The sequence below is a fragment of the Hippocampus zosterae genome, chromosome 1 (genome assembly GCF_025434085.1).
Source record: "Hippocampus zosterae strain Florida chromosome 1, ASM2543408v3, whole genome shotgun sequence".
Taxonomy (NCBI): Eukaryota; Metazoa; Chordata; class Actinopteri; order Syngnathiformes; family Syngnathidae; genus Hippocampus; species Hippocampus zosterae.
The window spans coordinates 23,339,186-23,360,570 of record NC_067451.1 but is presented as its reverse complement, the minus strand read 5'-3'; the positions used below and the strand labels follow the sequence as shown (position 1 = coordinate 23,360,570).

At 42.1% G+C, this 21,385-nt stretch overlaps 1 protein-coding gene across 1 annotated transcript in view; it reads left to right on the top strand.

Moving 5' to 3' along the window:
* pdgfrb (platelet-derived growth factor receptor, beta polypeptide) overlaps positions 1-21,296 on the top strand; it is a 42,610-nt gene extending 21,314 nt beyond the window's left edge. Inside the window, exons 8-23 of the mRNA XM_052079946.1 lie at positions 1,252-1,367; positions 2,590-2,713; positions 2,791-3,002; positions 3,872-3,966; positions 4,059-4,191; positions 8,343-8,447; positions 8,642-8,752; positions 10,086-10,242; positions 10,331-10,497; positions 11,612-11,724; positions 11,828-11,950; positions 13,335-13,446; positions 14,583-14,682; positions 14,764-14,869; positions 16,187-16,461; positions 19,804-21,296. Coding sequence (XP_051935906.1) covers positions 1,252-1,367; positions 2,590-2,713; positions 2,791-3,002; positions 3,872-3,966; positions 4,059-4,191; positions 8,343-8,447; positions 8,642-8,752; positions 10,086-10,242; positions 10,331-10,497; positions 11,612-11,724; positions 11,828-11,950; positions 13,335-13,446; positions 14,583-14,682; positions 14,764-14,869; positions 16,187-16,461; positions 19,804-19,951 — 2,197 coding nt within the window. The 3' untranslated portion in view covers positions 19,952-21,296. The remainder of the gene's footprint in view (positions 1-1,251; positions 1,368-2,589; positions 2,714-2,790; positions 3,003-3,871; positions 3,967-4,058; positions 4,192-8,342; positions 8,448-8,641; positions 8,753-10,085; positions 10,243-10,330; positions 10,498-11,611; positions 11,725-11,827; positions 11,951-13,334; positions 13,447-14,582; positions 14,683-14,763; positions 14,870-16,186; positions 16,462-19,803) is intronic.
* Positions 21,297-21,385: the final 89 nt, after the last annotated feature.

Below are 21,385 nucleotides of genomic sequence, written 5' to 3'. Positions count from 1 at the left end.
TCTATAGCTAGAAGATCATTAGTCCCTTTTGCAATGGCCATCTCAGAGGAGTGGTCGGCCCTATATCCCGAGTGAAGAAGTTCAAATTCATTAACAGCGGCCATCTACTGTAATCATTAAGATATTCCGTGATAACTTATTCAAGAATGTTCACAATAAACGGTAGATTTGAAATTGGCGGAGAATTACTATTGGCTCGAGTGTGGTGCTTTAAGTATAGGTGGAATAACAGTGGTCTTAAAAGCTGCTGGAACAGTGCCAGAGGAAAGTGATATTAATATCTAAGATGGAAGGTCTTGAGATGGTTAACAATTCTTTAACGAGTTTAACCAGGAATAGAGTTGAGCTAGCAATTTGTCCGTTTTGCAGCACTAACCGCTTGTGGAATGCTTTTAAAAGATTTTTTTTTTTCTTAGAGGGTTGTCAGCCAATTATCAGATTTAAAATCGGCCCGAATGAGCTGAATCTTTTGAGTAAAAAAATTGCATTGGGAGCAGCTATCGGAGGATGCTGCAATTGTGTTAGCATTGCCGCTGTGTGAAAAAAAAAATACACTGATTATTCTGGAGAAATGATTAGTTTTGGCTACAACGAGAGCTTCTTTGCATTTCAGGAAGCTATTGCACGATGCCCAATTTAAGACTTCAAGTTTAATTGCACGCTATTTGAGCTAAAGCTTCCTATATGATTGTTTAAGTGTGCAGGTTTCATCTGTAAACCACAGAGTAAGCCTCTTAGGACGAATATGAAATCTTAACTGGATTCCCAGAGATTTTGGTGCTCCCTAATTTTACCAGTGGTCTCCCTTTTTGGGACATCACATCTTTGCCTGTGTCAGAGGCAGTAGCTCAGAGAGTGCAGTTCTAATATTGGGGCTGTTATTTGCTTTGATTGTGGTCAAGACTTAAAATTTTATAAAGTAGTGGTCAGACATAGCAGTAGTAAAGGGTAATACCTTTGAGGTTGCTAATCCCGGGTGAGTACCAAATCTAAAGTGTTACCATTTTTATGTGTCACATCACCTATTATCTATCATCGAAGTGACTTATACCAACTGACACTTGATGCCCACAGTTCACATTGTAACCTGTAGAGAGCACTGCATTACTGGGATATCGTCAGTGGTTATCTTCATTTTGTGGGGGAGGAATACAATTATTTCACTATTGCAACATTGACCAAAGATCACCTAGTTAGGAGACAACGTCCTTACTAAATCGTCCTGTTAAGATTATTACATATTCCACTCAGATATGTCAGTATCCTCACGTTAGTACGGGTGAGGCCGGAGCAGAGAGGACTCTACACAGCTCGGGTCACCAATGGAGATGACACGAAAGAAGTGACTTTTGACCTGGAAGTTCAAGGTGAGATTCTTGAAAAAGGTCATTGGAAATAATCTATTGCTCTGAATCAAAGAAAACATCAGTGATTACATTTTTATGACATGTTTGGAGGCATTAAATCTCGGGACCCAGGGCAATTGCCTGTTTTTTGCCAGTCTGCAATGAACAGGAAAGGCCAGAATCAATATTCATCTAACGTAACAGATGGAGAAATATGAAATTAAAATACAAAACTCACCAAAAATGCAGATCACACTGGCCAAGACATCTAAAATCAGAGATGCAAGTAAACTTTTCTGGATTACCGGGTTCAATTCCAGCTTCGGCCTCCCTGTGTGGAGTTTGCATGCCGCGTCTCTGTGGGTTTTCTCCGGGTACTCCGGTTTCCTCCCACATTCAAAAAACATGCATGGCAGGCTGATTGTACACTCTAAATTACACTTTTAAATTGCACTTTGTATGCAGTGATGGCTGTTTGAAAGTTCTCTATAAATACAGTTGACTTGACTTAAATTGTCCCTTGGTGTGAGTGTGAGTGCGGATGGTTGTTCGTCTCTGTGTGCCCTGCGATTGGCTGACAAACAATTCAGGGTGTCCCCTGCCTACTGCCCGGAGACGGCTGGGATAGGCTCCAGCACCCTCCGTGACCCAGTGAGGATTAAGGGTTTGGAAAATGGATGGATGAATATGAAGGGTTGGGTTCAGTAATTTTTTCTGAAACATCATAGGGAAAATCACTAAGCATGCTAAAATCCGCAATATATTTTAAAGGACAGACTTAAGAAGGACAAAAAAAGAAAATGTCAAAAAAAAACCTAATGTGCTCGAAAATAAAGTAAGCACACATGCAGCCATCTCTGATTAAAATTTGCTCTTGGCCAATCTTATTGATGGTATTAATCTATGGTTCGAGAAGTGTTTGCTTGTCTTAAAATGGCTGGAATAAATTTTGCTCTGACAAATTAATGAGAGGATGGAAAAATGCTGACATCATTGAGGGCCCACATACTAGAGCCCTGTGAGGACAATTTTGGAATCTGTTTAGTGAAAGAAAAAGCCCCATTGTGAATATAGTTAAAGTCAAGTGAGGTGAGGAAGTGAGGAAGATTTGATTTACATAGCAGAACATGGAGGCTGAAATGTGACCGGACAAAAAATTATCCACACACAATGCGACCTAGAGAAATGCTATAAATAGTCCAGATGACCAAATCTTTGCCTATGTCTGCGTGCGTGTATGTAGTTCCCTCTCAGATTAAAGATCTGACTGACCACCACCTTCCTGGGAAGAGACACCTTGTGACCTGTATAGCTGAGGGCATCCCGACCCCGACCATCCAGTGGTACAGTTGCAACAGCATGCTAAAGTAAGCCTCTAAACGACGACCACGAGGGAGCAAAGCAGGTGTTTTGGCATCTAATGTAAACTCATGTTATTCCACAGGTGCGATAACAAGACCACAATATGGCAACCGCTGGCACCAGAAGCAGAGGAGCTGAGCATCCACACCAACATCACCCACAGCGAGAGCCGTAAAACCAGTCAGGTGTGGAGCCGTCTGACCTTCCACAAGCCGCAGCAGGTCACAGTTCGTTGCGAGACCAGCAACCAGCCGGGGAAGTTGGACAGAAGAGACGTCAAACTGGTGTCCAGCAGTAAGTGTCTTGTAGAAGCGAGTGCTGTAGTGTGTGCTTGTTTTCGTCATTTCAACTGGCCCTGTGGGAGTGGTTAGCAAGTCTGCCTCACATTCAGGAGTTCCAGGTTCAAATCCCTACAAGTGGCCGGTGACCAACACCTCACCTGCCAACCTAACAAGGTTAAGACGTATGTAAAACGGATTGGTATTTATAACTGTATTGCAAGCAATGAATTCCCAGGTAATCATACACACCATTCATTTTCATGAACAACAAACAATTCAGTCATGTAAACTTGTGCGACTGTGCCACATTTAGAGTGAAATATCCCAAAATAATGTCATTGCTAATGCATGTACTAAATGTGCCCTACTATTTACTGTTTTGTAATGTTAAAATGACTCCTGTTAATGGTCATTACAACAAGAAATGTGATGCCTCCTGTACGGTACTGAACTCTCTTGGAGACTTTTTTTAACGTCACTTTGGTAAACGCAGCTTCGCTTACGTTTCCATAATAAATTCAGGAAAACAAAACATGCGGTAAAATGAGGGGGAGCTAAACACAGATTTGTCAGCTTGTTGCTAAAAGCTTCAGTACGAAAGATGAATTGAAGCAAAGTTTATGTTTCAGCCTCATCAAATAATAAGACCTGACCTGAAACTGGATTTAGAGTCGTAAACGTCTGGTGCTTAAATACTGTACGTCACCATATTTCTTTCTTACACTAACATTCCTTAGCGTTCCATAATTTTTAACATACTCACTCTGTCCTTAAGTAGACGTTTTATGTAAACGAAAAAAAAAATAAGTCAACTCAGCTCCAAAAAATGTACAGACTCCATCGGGGCTTGCGTTCATGTTGTGTTCTCCTTGTGCGTTGCAGCGCTCTTCTCCCAGGTGGCAGTCCTGGCAGCAGTCCTCGCCTTAGTGGTCATCATCATCCTGTCCATCATCATCCTCATCGCCGTGTGGAGGAAGGTGAGACAAACGCAACCTCAAGCGACATCCTGTGCCGGAGTCATGTCACAGCAAAGTCACACGGCCGTTTGTACGCATATGTGCGTGGTCAGAAACCTCGTTACGAGATCCGCTGGAAGGTGATCGAGTCTGTGAGTCAGGACGGTCACGAGTACATCTATGTGGACCCCATCCACTTGCCCTACGACCTCACCTGGGAGATGCCCAGAGACAACCTGGTGCTGGGTGAGTCCTCCACGCGCAGAGGCTGGTTCTGTCGCATCTGCTTTTACTCCTAAATTAGACTTGATGGTGATTTTATATGATGCCAAGATTTGCTAATCACACATTTTCACACTCATTTAGTTCAGACTTCAAATGAAAGTGTATGTTGAAATCCAATAAAAGGCGTTTGTAAGTGTAGCTAAAATGAGAATAATTTCATAATGCGCTGCACTGTCATTTTCAATTAATCAATAACTTTTTTACAACCACCCACCACAAAACAAAATAGGAGTAAAGAACACTTGAGACATAATAATAGTACAGGTCGTCTTTATTTGAAAATAACAGTAATATTAATTATAATCAGAATCAGAATCAGAATCAGAATCATCTTTATTGGCCAAGTATGTAGAACACACAAGGAATTTGTCTCCGGTATAACACGCTGCACTAGTATCATCGTAAACAACAAAATCATTGAACCATTTTAGAGTATACCAGTAGTTTTGTAATACCATTTTGTGGTGCAAGAAGAGTGACTATGTCAGTGACTGTTTAAGGAGTTAATGGCTAGAGGGAAGAAGCTGTTTAAGTGTCTACTGGATTTGGTACGCATAGATCTGTAGCGTCTGCCTGAGGGGAGTGGCTGAAAAAGGTGGTGGGCAGGGTGCGGGGGATCCAGGAGGATTTTCCGTGCCCTTGTCTTGATTCTTGCAGTGTGCAAGTCCTCAAGAGTGGGTAGAGCGATGCCAACGATTTTTTCTGCCGTCCTAACTGTCCGTTGAAGTCGGATTTTGTCCTTTTTTGTGGCGGCCCCAAACCAAACCGTGATGGAAGAACACAGGATTGATTCGATGACTGCCGTGTAGAACTGTCGTAGCACCTCCTGTGGCAAGCCATGCTTCCTCAGCAGCCTCAGGAAGTACATTCGCTGCCGGGCCCTTTTCAGGATGGAGATGGTGTTGACTTCCCACTTCATGTCCTGGGAGACTGTGATTCCCAGGAACTTGAAGGTCTCGACGGTTGACACAGGGCAGTTGGATAGTGTGAGGGGCAACTGAGGAGAAGAATGTTTCCTGAAGTCCACGATCATCTCTACAGTCTTGAGCGTGTTCAGCCCGAGGTTGTGTCGGCCGCACCAGAGCTCCAGCTGCTCCACTTGTTGGCGGTACGCAGACTCGTCGCCGTCTTTGATGAGACCGATGACCGTGGTGTCGTCTGCGAACTTTATGAGTTTGACAGCTGGATCTGTTGAGGTGCAATCGTTTGTGTAGAGAGAGAAGAGCAGTGGCGAGAGGACACATCCCTGTGGGGCTCCAGTGCTGGTGGTGCGTATTGATGATGTTGTTGTTGCTCCCAGTCTCACCTGTTGTGTCCGTCCCGTCAGGAAGCTGAGGATCCACTGGCAGATCGCAGGAGACACACCGAGGTGGAGTAGTTTGGGGGTGAGGAGTTCCGGGATGATGGTGTTGAACGCAGAGCTGAAATCCACAAACAGAATCCTTGCGTAGGTCCCTGTGCTGTCGAGGTGCTTGAGGATGTAGTGCAGACCTATGTTGACTGCGTCTTCCACAGACCTGTTTGCCCGGTAGGCAAACTGGAGAGGGTCCAGCAGGGGTCCAGTGACGTTCTTTAGGTGGTTCAGCACAAGGCGTTCAAAGGACTTCATGACCACAGACGTCAGGGCGACAGGCCTATAGTCGTTCAGTTCCGATGTTGCCGATTTCTTGGGAACTGGGATGATGGTAGACTGTTTGAAGCAGGATGGGACCTCACACAGCTCCAGGGATCTGTTGAAGATCTGTGTGAAGACCGGAGCCAGCTGGTCAGCGCAGACTTTCAGGCAGGAGGGGGACACTTTGTCGGGCCCCGGAGCTTTCTTGATCTTTTGCTGCTTGAAGAGCCGTCTCACGTCCTGTTCGTGGATCTGTAGTGGAGAAAAAGAGGGTGGGGGGGTAGGTAGAGTGGTTTCTGGTAGAGGTGGGTGTGTGTGGGAAATGGGGGTGTCCTTTTCAAATCGGCAGAAAAACATGTTTAGTTCATCAGCAAGACCCTTATTGTTCACTGTTTGGGGGGATGGCATTCTATAGTTAGTGATTGCTTTCAGGCCATTCCATACAGATGCAGAGTCGTTAGCAGAGAACTGGTTTTTCAGCCTCTCTGCATAGCTTCTCTTTGCGATGTTAATTTCCTTCGTCAATTGGTTTCGGGCATGTTTGTACAGTGCCCGATCTCCACTTCTAAATGCGGCCTCTTTCTCTTTCCTGAGTTGCCTGAGTTTGGGAGTAAACCATGGCTTGTTATTGTTAAACGAGCGGAAGGACTTCGTTGGTACACACATGTCCTCACAGAAACTGATGTATGATGTTACAGTGTCTGTGTATTCATCCAGTGTGCCCGTTGAAGTTTCAAAGACGCCCCAATCAGTGCAGTCTAAGCATTCTTGTAGAGCTAGCTTTGCTTCATCTGTCCATTTTTTCACAGTCTTAACAACCGGTTTAACACATTTGAGTTTCTGTCTGTATGTAGGTATTAAGTGGATTAAATTGTGGTCAGAAAGACCCAATGCTGCGCGGGCGACCGATCGGTATGCATTTTTGATTGTTGTATAGCAGTGGTCTAGAATGTTGCCTTCTCTGGTGAAACAGTCGATGTGCTGCTTATATCTGGGAAGTTCACGGTTAAGATGTGCTCTATTAAAATCGCCCAAAATGATCAGGGGTGACTCTGGGTATTTTAACTCGAGTTTGTTTACTTGTTCGGCTAGCGTTTGTATCGCCGTGTTAGCGTTAGCTTGTGGCGCAATGTAAACACCGACTAGTAAAAAGGAGGTGAACTCACGTGGCGAGTAGAATGGCTTGCAGTTTAAAGACAGCGACTCCAGGTCCGGGCTGCAGTGTGCGTCGAGCTTCGTGACATCAGTGCACCATTCTTCGTTGATATAGAAGCAAATCCCACCACCTTTCGATTTCCCTGATAGCTCCGTGTCGCGGTCGGCTCGGAGAAGGCGGAAGCCGGGTAGATGTAGCGCGGGATCTGGATGGCGGTCACTGAGCCAGGTTTCAGTGAAGCAGAGCGCAGCAGAACGTGCAAATGTTTTGTTGGTCTTTGTGAGGAGAAGAAGTTCATCCATCTTGTTTGGCAGAGATCGTAGATTAGCAAGATGGATCGATGGGAGCGGGGTTCGAAATCCACGCTGCCGGAGCTTGACGAGCACGCCGGCTCGCTTCCCCCTTCGGCGGCGTTTCCATGCTGCGTACAGCGCAGCCGCTCCGCTCGCGATTAGCTCCGAAAAACCTTGTGGATTTTCGTGTACTGGTGAAAAAATACCGAGCGTAGACTCCCCAATGCGCAGCAACTTTTCCCTCGTGTAAGTAAGCCGCTCAGGGTCGCCAAAAACAAACGAAAATGACAAAAACAGGGATAATACTAGGGAGCGTGTGACCGAGGCTGCCATACCTGTCGGCGCCTGATGACGTAATAATAATATTCCTGTAACTGCTCATAATAATAATAATAATAACAACAAAGGGGCGACCTCACAGTGCAGAGGCCGTTGGTTCGATCCCGGCTCCGGCCTTCCTGTGTGGAGTTTGCATGTTCTCCCAAGCCTGCGTGGGTTTTCTCCAGGTATTCTAGTTTCCTCCCACATTCCCAAAACATGCATGACAGGCTAACTGAACACACGCTAAATTTTCCCTAGGTGTGATTGCGAGTGCGAATGGTTTTTCGTCTATGTGCCCTGCGATTGGCTGGCAACCAGTTCAGGGTGTACCCACTACTGCCCGAAGACGGCTGGGATAGGCTCCAGCACCCCCCTTGTGAGGATAAAGCAGATCGGAAAATGAATGAGTGGATGGATAATAATAATAGCTTAGGCTTGAGGTCATGGGCTTGATTCTCCAGCATTTGTGTTACTTTTTCAAGACGATTATTGTCCATGGTCACCATTTCAGAATCAGCGTACTTTTTATGCTGTGCCTGCTTAGTGCATGATATGAACTGATAATGATATGTAATATGTTCGTGGGCCTATAATATGCATTTTATAGTTTGCCAACAATTTCTCTACATTATTCTAGAGTCTTTAGATTTGTCTTCAACTCACAAGATGAGATGGACTACATTTCAAGTTGAGTGTTGGTCGCAGCGATCCTTTCTTTGTGTTTCAGGTCGCACTCTCGGATCGGGAGCTTTTGGCAGGGTGGTCGAAGCCACTGCATATGGTCTCGCTCATTCCCAATCCTGCACAAAAGTGGCCGTGAAAATGCTTAAATGTAAGATGCACAGTGGAAAGTAATATGCGCACAATGTGTCGTCCCCCGCAGAGCAGCTGCTCTCGACCGACCTTGAGTTTGCTTGCCAGCCCAATTTGACTTTCGGCCAACAAGCCACTAAAGCGGTGTGCGCTTTCACTCTCCTGTCCCCAAATCTGAAGCTGAAATGTCACTTATTTTCTGCCTTCATTCAGCTACAGCCAGAAAGAGTGAGACACAAGCCCTGATGTCAGAGCTGAAGATTATGAGTCACCTGGGTCCTCATCTCAATGTTGTCAACTTACTGGGAGCCTGCACTAAACATGGTGGGTGGCATGTTGAAGCTCTATGGGTAAATTCAATGCTGGATGGGCCCACAAATTTTTTAGCAGCGTTACTCGGCGATAATGGGCAAACAGACGCAAACACAAATACAATGCTCCATGAGTTTATACTTTTGTTAAAGGAGTTTGCTTTGCCATTCCGCTGCAGAATTTAATTTGGTACGGTCCCATTGTCTTACATTCTTCAAACCAGAAGATGCTTGCGAAAAACAAACAAACAAAAAATTGTAATTCAACAACAGCTCATATTTAAAATGTAAATGGCACTTAATGAACGAAAACCTTCCGCAGAAATTTAATTTGAAGTAAAATCTGCAGCATCATCTCGACTTTTGAAATCAGAGAGGGGCGTATCTCCCCTTAGATTTGTGGAAATTGGCCATGTATTTCCCCCCCATTCTGCTCACAATTAACTTCACCGCTTTGGTATTTTGAAATCAAAATATGGTCTACTGTAGTTGGTTAGTTCATGGCACACAAGATGAACTTTTATTTTGTGCTTTTCCCATTCAAAAAACAAACATACAAAAAAAAGGCAAAATGACCAACAAGTTCAATTTGTGAAGAATCAAGAACCAAGCAGTGAACCAGACTGCTTGCTTGTCAAATCCTTTCGCTATGTCCTGCTTTTTTTTCTCTTCTTTGATGGAACCGCAATTCTTTCTTTTTCTTTTTTGACATCAGCTAAGAGTGGAAACTGAGTTCACATTTCACACCAACTAACAAATAAAAAAATAAAAAAATAACAACAATAATATTCAACATTGTTGCTGTTGGAGGCTGTAAATTTCCCCAGTGTGGGACAAATAAAGGATATCTTAAATCTTAATGGAAAATTGAGACTTAATTTTATGATGCATATATTTGATCCAAAATGTACCGGTAATTTCACTGGCTTTTAAATCCAGGATGATTTAATTTCTTGATTTAACATTACTTATAACATGTCAAGAAACATTTAGCTTGACTGTCCAAAAGGATTTGCTAGACCCAAATTGGAAATGCAGTTTCTACCTGAGACTAAAATTTGCAACTACAGCATCCACAATTACATAACATTCATTCATTCATTTTCCGAACCGCTTTATCCTGACTCGGGTCGCGGGGCGCTGCTGGAGCCTATCCCAGCTGTCTTCGGGCAGTAGGCGGGGTAGACCCTGAAATGGTTGTCAGCCAATCACGGCGCACGTTGACAATTACATATCAAATAAATTAAAGGGAAAGGTCACTTTATTAACAATATTCAAATAATTGATGCCATAGTCCATGGACATCTGATCTGATCTTTTCCTTCTCTCTTTGATCGACCAATCAGGTCCCCTGTATCTGGTGACTGAATACTGTCGCTATGGTGACTTAGTGGACTACTTGCACAGAAACAAGCACACCTTCTTGCAGTATTTTGCCGAGAAGAACCAAGATGAAGACTACCTGATCTCGAGGGCAAGCAGTCCGCTCAGTCAAGGCAAAGGGTATGCAAGGAACTTTTCAGCGATTTTTCCCGTCATACATCACATGCACTGGGATTGGAACACTCATCATGTCGTTGCCTCCTCGCAGCTACGTGTCATTTGCAAGCGAGAGCGACGGAGGCTACATGGACATGAGCAAAGACGAGCCCTCCATCTATGTCCCCATGCAGGAGCAGATGGACTCCATCAAGTACGCCGACATCCAGCCGTCCCCGTATGAGTCCACCTACCAGCAGGACCTTTACCAGGAACAAGGTCTGACTGGGGACACGTGTGGTCTTCTGTCTTATTTTTACACAAATTCCTTTTCGCTGCTTCATGCCACGTGCGGTGCAGCCGAACACGTGGCATCTTAAGACAAATGGAGGCCTGCACCTGTCAAGGACTCGCGTTTGAAGCAGGGTTCTCATGGTTTGGTGTTTTTCATGAGTTACGTTTTTAGTTCATTTTGGCTTTTGTTTTTTTTTTAAATTCTGTTCCTTTCAATTTGTTTTTAGAGCAGGTTTATTAGTTTTAATTTTTATTTTTTCAAAATTATAAATGGAATATCTTTAGAGTACAACATCAAGAAAGGTCGCTAATTATTGTGTAATAGAGTAAAGTAAACTACAATTTCCAAACAACCTTTTCTCTTCTGTACAGTAATACCGAATAAGTACAATTCAAATAAACCCTGAAAATGTATTAATTGACAGAGATGAAAACAAAGGACATTTTCACTTTCATTATAGTTGCTTTGAGTTCTCTCCTTTATATTGTATTTCGTTAATGAAAATGATTTTTTTCACTTTTTGTCATGATTTTTTAAAATTTTAACCCATATTTAATAACCTTGCTATAAGGGATTACCTTTCACACGCATGCTGAAACGCTTTTTTCACAACTGAAGCACTCTCACAACCACAAATAAAACACTCTCCCTCATCCATCCAACAAAATTTTTATTAGCTCACATACACCACTGAAACATTATCATATGCACAATACTGAAATGCTCTCACCCATACACTCCTGAAATACTCTCACATGCACAATGGATTTTTTTTCTGCTCATGTGTACGATTGAAACACTCTCACAAAAAACAACAAAGCACGACTGAAAATGTTTTAGCTCATATGCACCACTGAAATAATTACACACACTCACACACACACACACACACACACACACACACACACACACACACACACACACACACACACACACACACAAGCACTATGAATTGCTCTCAGACACTACTAAAATGCTCTGATATTCAATATTGACACATTGAGGAACAGGACTGCTGCACTTGCTCCATGAGGGTCCTTCACTCTTGGTCATGTTTATCCGTTCACCTTCTCCTGTGATCGATCTCATCTGGTCTAGTTGGCGGAAGACTGGACCTGGTCATCAGTGACTCGTCCACACTCACCTATGATGACCTGCTGGGTTTCAGCTTCCAAGTGGCAAAGGGCATGGAGTTCCTGGCCTCCAAGAATGTAGGACATTGCATTGAAATAGCAGATAAATGTTGCTAGCATTGATTCGTTCTGATTTCTTGTTTCTTTTCCGGCTGGCGGGGGTGGCATTCTACCCATGCAGTGTGTTCATCGTGACCTCGCCGCCAGGAATGTGTTGATCTGTGAGGGCAAACTGGTGAAGATCTGTGACTTTGGACTGGCCAGAGACATCATGCATGACTCCAACTACATTTCAAAAGGCAGCGTGAGTACGAGAAATAGACAGACGAACAAATATTGCTGTACCCTTGACTGTTTTTTGTGGTTGCTGTCAATTGCTTTCACATATATATATATATATATATATATATATATATATATATATATATATATATATATATATATATATATATATATATATATATATATATATATATATATATATATATATATATATAGTGTATTGTTTATTGAGTTTGTTTATTGAACATAAAACATATACAGTAATAATTTGACAGAAAATAAGTTAGATAAAAAAAGTAAAAAGAAATAAATCAGTCTTCATTCAACACAGTTATTACGTTCAAGGGAGTAGGAAGAAGTAAAAAACTTTTCTAGTCCTACCCCGTTATCTTCTATATATATATTGCGCATCGTCCCGCACGCGGTCTGTCCTTCCGTCTGTCCCTTTTCAAAACGTACCTACTTCACCGCGCCGCTGCGCGCCGCCACTGCGCCGCCACTGCGCCGCTCAGGCAGTGGCTCACTACGATCGCGCGGGCATCTTAGCGAAAAAATGTTGTCTACCCACAAGCATTGCAATAAAATTGTTAGTTATTTTGTAGAGCTAAACATCTCTTTATTTTCGCGATAAGCAATGAAGATGAACAAAAAGTTGAACCAAGCAACAACACTTTTGTGGGCCGAAGGCCCACCTTACCAGCCTTCCGCAGGAACTAGCTAATGAGCCGCCCGGAGGGCGGCGAACCACCACCTTACCAGCCTTCCGCAGGAACTAGCTGATGAGCCGCCCGGAGGGCGGCGAACCAGCTAGTGTGTTTATATCTAAGAAATCATTTTTATATCATTCAGAAAAGAAAAAAGTAAGAAGAAAGAAGTCTCCATTAACGCTCATACTTTACCCTTAACCGTGATATTTTTACAACTTTTGGTACATACAGTATATGTATATATGTATATATATATATTTTTTTTTTCTCGACCATGTTCTAGAAAGAATGAGTGGTTGTGCCTTCATCGATGTTCTTCTCTACACCTCAGTTGTATTGAGTGGTCTCTAAGACTCTCTAACAAATCGCTTCAACAACCTTAATTACCACAATGATGCACTATACATGTATTTGTTACATATTACAAGTGTAAATAAAATCTGAAATCATAAAGAGACATTGTGACTATTATGTGCAGTGGGGGTCAAATAACATCTTCAGTCAGTGTATTATCAGTAAAGCTTACAGTATGTGCTTGCGAACTGCTTTTGGCTTGTTTTGAAATAAAGTGTCCTTGGATCACCATCCAAACAAATTGTTACTTAACAACACAGTACAGGGCCCTTAAATGACTTCTCACTTTTAAAAATTCAATTTTGCAACACTATTTTATCGATTTTTTTATTTGAATCTATTTAGACCTTCCTGCCCCTCAAGTGGATGGCACCAGAAAGCATTTTCCAAAATCTGTACACAACCTTGAGCGATGTGTGGTCCTACGGAATTCTTCTCTGGGAGATTTTCACGCTGGGTAAGTCCAAAGACACATTCTTCACACTCAATCAATCATGAGGGGGATTTATGTCAGCTAAAGAAGGGAGTCACTTGTACTGTAAATGCTGAACAGCACTGGTCTGCTCAAGTTTGTCCCATTTTCCCATCGAGAGATAATAATGGGTCATTTGAAGAGCAAAGAGGAGAGTATTTTTATTGCTGCCACGGTTACCTTGAAACATGTCTGTGATTACTATTGAGATGATTGCTGTATGAAAAAGTCGCTGTAAATAGATTACAAGTGACTTTATTAATTACATTCATCCCCTGCAGAAGGCACAACACAGTACCGGTATGTTATCAGACTGCCATTTGTCATCGTAAATCATAGCACTCTTACCAAGTAACATTAGAATCAATTGCTATTTTGTCACAGAAATCAAATCACCACTCACTGCAACATGAGCCAATACAAAAGTTGTTTTAAAAATCTGCCCTCTCAAGCGACTGGAATATTCTGTCATGTTTATTATTGGTATTGTAGTTTACAGTGGTATTCATTCTTAATATTGTAATAGAAATTGCTCTCATTATGATGCTAAGAAGCTCTACTTCTGCAAAAACTACCAAAAGTATCTATATACTGTATCTATTTCAAAATAATCATCTCTTATCAACACATAGAATGGAATGTCAGGCATACGATAAACATTATCAAACGTTCAGGTACTGTATGCGATCCTAAATGGAGAGCAATGAGGCCAAGTGCGGCTGTCATTTTTTTTCCACAGTCAGATGATCCTATTGGTTAGACTTTAAAATTAGCACCCACTTGCATTGGATATGGTCATCTTATTTATATTTACTTTTTTGAAAAGAAGCTTCTCGCACGGCTTATGGAAATGAGTGCTAAATAAATGAGACAGTTTACCGATGAGTTTATAGCACGTGACGATCAAAGCCCCCTGAGGCATTACAAATGAACTGAGTTGAGCCCTTGTGACTTGGCAATCCCCATCACTTGCTTCAATTCAATGAAATGAAAAGATATTAACACTAGTCTTGATATTCTTTAAATTGTTGTTGGGGTTTTTTTTGGAGGGGGGGGGGTGTCAGGGGGAGGGTGAGATTATTCAGGTCATTTCTTCAGCAATTTTCACACTCTCTCCGCAGGGGGAACCCCATACCCTGACCTGCCTATGAATGAGATGTTCTACAGCGCCCTGAAGAGAGGCTACAGGATGGCCAAACCTGCACAGGCCTGTGATGAAGTGTAAGTTTCACTGTTGCCTCGGTCTCTACACCAAATTTAGAACAAGGAGAAAAAACACATAATGGTTTGTTTACATCGCAGCTATGAGATCATGAAAAAGTGCTGGGAAGAGAAGTTTGAGAAGAGACCCGAGTTCTCCGCCCTCGTTCACAGGATGGGCAGCTTGCTGACTGAAAGCTATAAAAAGGTATTTCATTACACATTTCGCTTTGCTTCGTGTTTGTAAGTGTGTCACTTGTAGCGTGCAGAGAACTGATGTGCTAAACTCTTGTATGGCTGTAGAGGGCAGGAGTGGAAAAAAATTACTCGTAAGACTATACTACAGCACTAAATTAGTCCTACTAGCGGGCAGACAAAGTGTACAGGTACTTGTTCAATATCAATAAATGCTCAGATGGCTTTCCATAGTTTAAGTAAGGTTGAATTGCATACAAGTAGGTCAAAAATGGTTATTATGGCAAGGCACAATACAATACATAAATAATACAATACAATAAACTAGTGTGCCTTTCAGCTGGATCTCAAGGACATTGACGTAAGGCTCAAACAGCTTGCTGCACTACGGTATATGGCATTTCTGTGCACAACTACCGGTAAGACAACTTACTGCTACCAATTAGCAAAAACTGCACTCGTTGACATCTGCACGCAACGACTGTTGTACTACTGGTGTTGGGCTCGACATCAACACGTCGAATTTTCTCACTAAATCAGAATCAGAATCATCTTTATTGGTCACGTATGTAAAACCCACAAGGATTTTTTTGTCGGCAGTAGTGTAGGCTACACTAGTATTGAAATAACAAGCAACTATGACAAACACGGACATGACATCTAAGTATAGAAATACTTTACGTCATGAAAGGGTACACAACATTGTCACACAATGCCAGCTGTGTGACAATGTTCAGAGTCGTTGAGCAGAGATAAAGTGATCAATGGTCCAGTACAGTACTATGATGGATGTGCAGTGGCATGCAGTTATCAATTAGTGCAAAGTAACATGCAGTTATCAAACCGTGATGTGAAAATTGTCCTGATAGTGAGGGGAAAGACTGTACTGGTACTTGTCCCTTTTTTAAGGTCCTTTTTTTTTTTTTAACAAATGCAAGCGGCGCAATAATTAATGTTTTAGTCTTATACATTAAAATAAGGACCAATGAAAGATTAATTAATTTGAAAGCCAGTTTATTTATCGACTTCAACGACAGTTGTTAATTGACAAAACACTTTAAGTCTTTCATGCATTCGCTACGACAACTTGACAAAATTCGACCAAACGAGTGGCGTGAACATATCTCCGAAGCTATAACAGCAATAATGTTAACATATCTGTGGCTTCATCACTTTGAACGTGAATCATAATGTGAAGGATATTGATTTAATGCACAAAGCGCGTTCCTTGAATACAACAGTATGTGCAGTAAAAGCGTATCCATGCTAACGGCCAGTGAATACACCATCGCCTTATGGAGCTAATCAATCACTGGTGTCTTTTCAACAGAGATACAGCCAAGTCAGTGACAACTTCCTGAAGAGTGACCACCCAGCTGTAGCCCGCACAAAGCCACGCCTCGCCTCCCACTTGCCTGAAGCCAACTCGACGTTCGCCACCCCCTTCCCCGTCTCCCTCTCCTACCCCCCGGAAGCTGGCGGTCAGCACTCAAGCCCGGCTCCCTCGGAGGAAGTCGTGCCCTCGTACAACGACTACATCATACCAATCCCGGACCCCAAGCCGGAGGATGCGTTCACTGACATGGAGTCGGGAAGCCCCGCGAGGTAGCTGACTAAAGGCTTTAAGATGCTGCCTGCACATGTGCACCAAATGCTGCGTTTCTGTTTCTTACAATCCTATACCCACACATCCAGATGTGAGGCTAAGACAAGAGAAGAATTGTGTTTGTTGAACGTCACTTTTATCACATAGATGAACATGGAAATTGGCTTTGGTGGCCAAATAAATTATTCAGCTTTTTAGGGGGTCCTATTGATTAGATTAACCCTGAAGAGAAATGTCAGTCAAAAGTGGAGTTTGTGGGGTAATGTAAAACCATGACATAATCCACAAATCATTGAGCTGTCTCACAAATCTAATTTTGAATTTTTACACTTACTTAGCCTTATTCATGTCGCCACTTTATCACGCTCATGAAATAAAGTACAATGTTTGAACAGACTGTCAATCAAGTGACTAGAGGGAAGACATCTAACATTTGGAAACACGAAATATGAGAACTACGCTCTAGGTTTTAGGTCTCTAATCCCCCTGTTGGTGGAGGTCGATGGAAGTAAATTTGTGCCATCGGAGTTTGAATTCGAATTTCTAACATAGATTTTTTTTTTTTTTTGGTATCAAAATTCCTAACACCGAATGTTTTTCAGCATTGAAAACATTCAAGTGAAAAAATATTCAATAGAAAAAAAATGTAGTGTCAAAATATTCATTCAGCTCCAAAAAGAAAGAATTAATTCAGCTCCAAAAAAAAATGGAGACATCATGCTCAAAATGTGCGCACATTGGCCACAAGCTAAGTTTGAAAGTAAACAAGAAGCTGTAAGTGTCCATTGATGAAAAAAGAGATTGGTTCATTTCACCTGTCCCATGTAAGTGCAGGTGAATTTTTTTGTAGCACTTTTTTTTTTTAACTGATTTCGAGATTTTTTTTACTGATTCTTTTTTCTTTTTTAGATTGTTTTTTTTCCCCACTTGAATGTTGAATTTCAATGCTGAAAAAAAATCAGTGCAAGGAATTTTGATGCAAAATTTGTATTACGGCGGCCCGGTAGTCCAGTGGTTAGCATGTCGGCTTCACAGTGCAGAGGTACCGGGTTCGATTCCAGCTCCGGCCTCCCTGTGTGGAGTTTGCATGTTCTCCCCGGGCCTGCGTGGGTTTTCTCCGGGTGCTCCGGTTTCCTCCCACATTCCAAAAACATGCGTGGCAGGCTGATTGAACACTCTAAATTGTCCCTAGGTGTGAGTGTGAGCGCGGATGGTTGTTCGTCTCTGTGTGCCCTGTGATTGGCTGGCAACCGATTCAGGGTGTCCCCCGCCTACTGCCCGGAGACAGCTGGGATAGGCTCCAGCACCCCCCGCGACCCTCGTGAGGATCAAGCGGTACGGAAAATGAATGAATGAATGAATGAATTTGAATTCCAACTGACGGCACAGATTTACTTCCATAGAGTCCTCCACAAAAAAAAACAAAAAAATCCCCAAAAACAATTTAAGTATATTATGTGACTGGATAAAAACCTAAACAGAACAGAGGAAAGTTGTCAAACTCAAGGGGGCCACTACTGTCCCATCGTATCCCTTTATGTGCCCTAAGAGTTTACCCACTTTATGTTTTTTGCTAAATTTATTATTTGTATCCATTTAGGCAGACGATCTGTGCACAAATTATTTTGACTCTTTTAGGTTTTATAACCCCCTGAGGGGTTTTTTCCCCCACCAAATTTACTTCTCTTTATACATTGAAAATAGTGGTCAGTTTAAATATTGGCAGATCACCCACATGTCCATGACTTCATCCATCCATATTACACATTATCCAAGCCGCTTATCCTCACAACGGTCGTGCTTGAGCCTATCCCAGCTGTCTTCGGGCTGTAGGCAGTGTATACCCTGAACTGGTTGCCAGCCAATCGCAGGGCACACAGAGACGAACAACCAATCACACTCACAGTCACACCCTACGGACAAATTTGAGCATTCCATCAACCTACCTTGCATGTTTTTGGAATGAAGGAGGAAACCGGAGTACCCAAAGAAAACACATGCAACCACAAGGAGAACATGCAAACCCCTACTTAGGAAGGCCAGAGCCCAGATTCCAACCCTGGACCTCTGGACTGTGAGGCAGACGTGCTCAGCAGTCGTTGGACGTGCTAATCAGTCATTGAAGCCTGCCACCTTGTCCATGACTTCTGATTTCCAATTCAGTTTGCTCTTAACAAAACACATCACAATCAATTTCTAATGACAAAGTGACGCAACACGGTATATATATATACATGTGTATATATATATATGTGTGTCTATATATATATATATATATATATATATATATATATACACACACACACACATACACAACGTACAGTATATAGTGTTTCTCCGCCATTCTACAAATTGTGAAAAGTAATTGACACTACCCCTAAAAGGGTGTTTAACTGCTTATAGAGTAATACAATGGCAATGAAGCCCTAGTTTTGTCTAAATGAAACTCCTCAACTCACTTCAACAAAGTTCCCTGGTGCTAAGGTGACACAAGATGGCGGCAAACCACTACCTTTGTTTTAACCTTTTTCAACATAGTTCCTTGACACCAAGATGCATCAATATGGTGCCAAAGTAATTGTATTATATTACGCTGGCCTGAACATAATTAGGTGAGTTTTTCAGTGAACAAAGACGTGTCGTTCCACCCTCACTTAAATTCACGAATGCTGAACCACGAAAATGCGAGGGCTCCCCATTGCTTTCCCGGTCACAATGAAGGAAATCCCAATGTGGGCTGAAATCATCGCGGTCATCACTGCGGTCTTCAAGTGATGATAGAAATATCAATGAATAGGCTATCTTGGTAAAAATTGACAGGGAGTAATTATTCAATTGAATAAACATCTACAGCGTTGCCAAAATTGATGGTGACGCGGGCATCCGCAGCGGCTCCTCTCTCTCCTGCGGTTGAGAGGATAGAAATTTCATCTGTGCTGTATGTTGCATATCAAGCACATTTGACAATAAAGTTGACTTGACTTGACTTGAAAATATGGCTGAATAAAGGTAAGGAAGCACTGGGTTAATTTTATTCCGAAGACAAAGAGCCAATATGTGATTTTTTTTATTATTGTAAACTATGTCTTACTTCAATGTCAAAATAGTTTTGTTTCAGATTTAACCCTTTCAGGGACAGCGGTTACTACAGTGGACAGTTTATCATGTTACCAGGTTACAGGGTGCATGAGAGGGTGAAATAGACATTCGAAGGAGTTTGTGATCTCTTGAGACAAAAGCTTTAGACATAATGCTTGAAGTGCAATAAGCAACAAAAGTGGCATGACATGACAAACAGAATGGCAGCAAGACGTAACTGTGTCACTTTGTCTCCGTCTCAGCTCCGTAGCGCTGGAGGTCGAGACGGACTCGGTGTCTCAGGACACAACCGCTACGCTCCCAGAGGAGGACCGGATGGAAGGGACCAGCGAGAGAGACGCTCTGCTGGGCTTGTCGGCGACGCCCGAGGTAGAGGACAGCTTTCTGTAGTCACATTTGGAATTCTGGAAAAGAAAATCTGGGAAAAAAACATTTACTTGGGGACTTTTTCCTCCTATTATTAAACCGGGCCGTAAAAAAGGAACATGACTAAAGTAGAATGTAGCATCATGGAGACTAAAAGGAGCTGTGTATTTCCACTAAGCACATCTGAGACATTCTGTTCTTAGTCTATATCTAATTTTTCCTTTTTCACACTGAATGCCTCTGAAATTCTCCATAATCTGTAATCGACATGCTTTTCTCATTCTTAGAACGCTTCAGTCACACAGATACGGTACATTCCTCACAATATTCCTCGGTACTGAATTATATTTGTTCAATAAGTGAATATTCATATCTCATACAGATGTTTGATTGCCAGATCTTGAATAAAAAAAAATCATAACATGTTGGAAAATGTTGAAATATGGGGACGTTTTTTTTTTATGCACTGTTTTGATATCCCACAATGATAGTCGATGGTTTTAATCGAAGAAGCTGGGAACATTATGAAATATTTTTTTTCCTTTTGAATGAATTTTACATTAGATTGAGATCTTTTTTGTGTGTACTGTATAAGCCTCCTTATAGGTCTGTGCCAGATTTGCACTTTATGTCGAAAATGTTGATGTATTCATGATCAAGGTACATTTGAAATGTTCACCCTGTTAAAAGATGTTTGACTTGTATATCCTCGCTGGCATGTGGTTATGTTTGAAAAATTAGCATGCAGGTGAGCATCACTTCATTGCAATGCAAAACTAACACAAAATTGAGGAAAACTTTTTTTAATGGAACACATATTGAGACATACGTCTTGGTTATTTCTGAATGTTAATTTTTCAGTAAACCAAGATGTTTTGGCGCATCCCAATGGACAAAGCCAGCTCTGTCAAGACTATGTGTATGAATTTGGTTGTGGACGAACCTGAGAGACAGCTAGTCAGCAAGTCTGATCCCATGCGTTCCTTCGTGTTGGCTTAATGTACTGTACTTAAATAGAAAAGGGGGAAAAATATTGATTTAAAGAAAAATAAATAAATAAAATGTATACAGCCATATGAGATTTGGGGTTCCGCCTGCCAGTGAGGAAGTGTGGTTGTTACACTGAGGAGAACAATAAATACAGCGTATCACTGCCTTTGCACAAAAGTGTGCCTTTGTTATGTACAGTCTATTCACTGTACATGTGATTGCTTATAATGAAGGGCTACTGTCCGCTGATGCAAACGTCATGCATGCAGCGCTTTGTCCACCATGTCCGACAACCACAAGCTACGCTACCAAAGCTCAACATGAAGGTGACCATGTGTATACTCTATGTAACGTGAGAATAAATATGTATCAGCACAAACCCTCTCAGTGCATGCATCTGAATCTCTTTATTTTTATTTTTTTGTGCTTTTCCCATTCAACGCCTCACTTCGCAGAGCTGGATAGGCC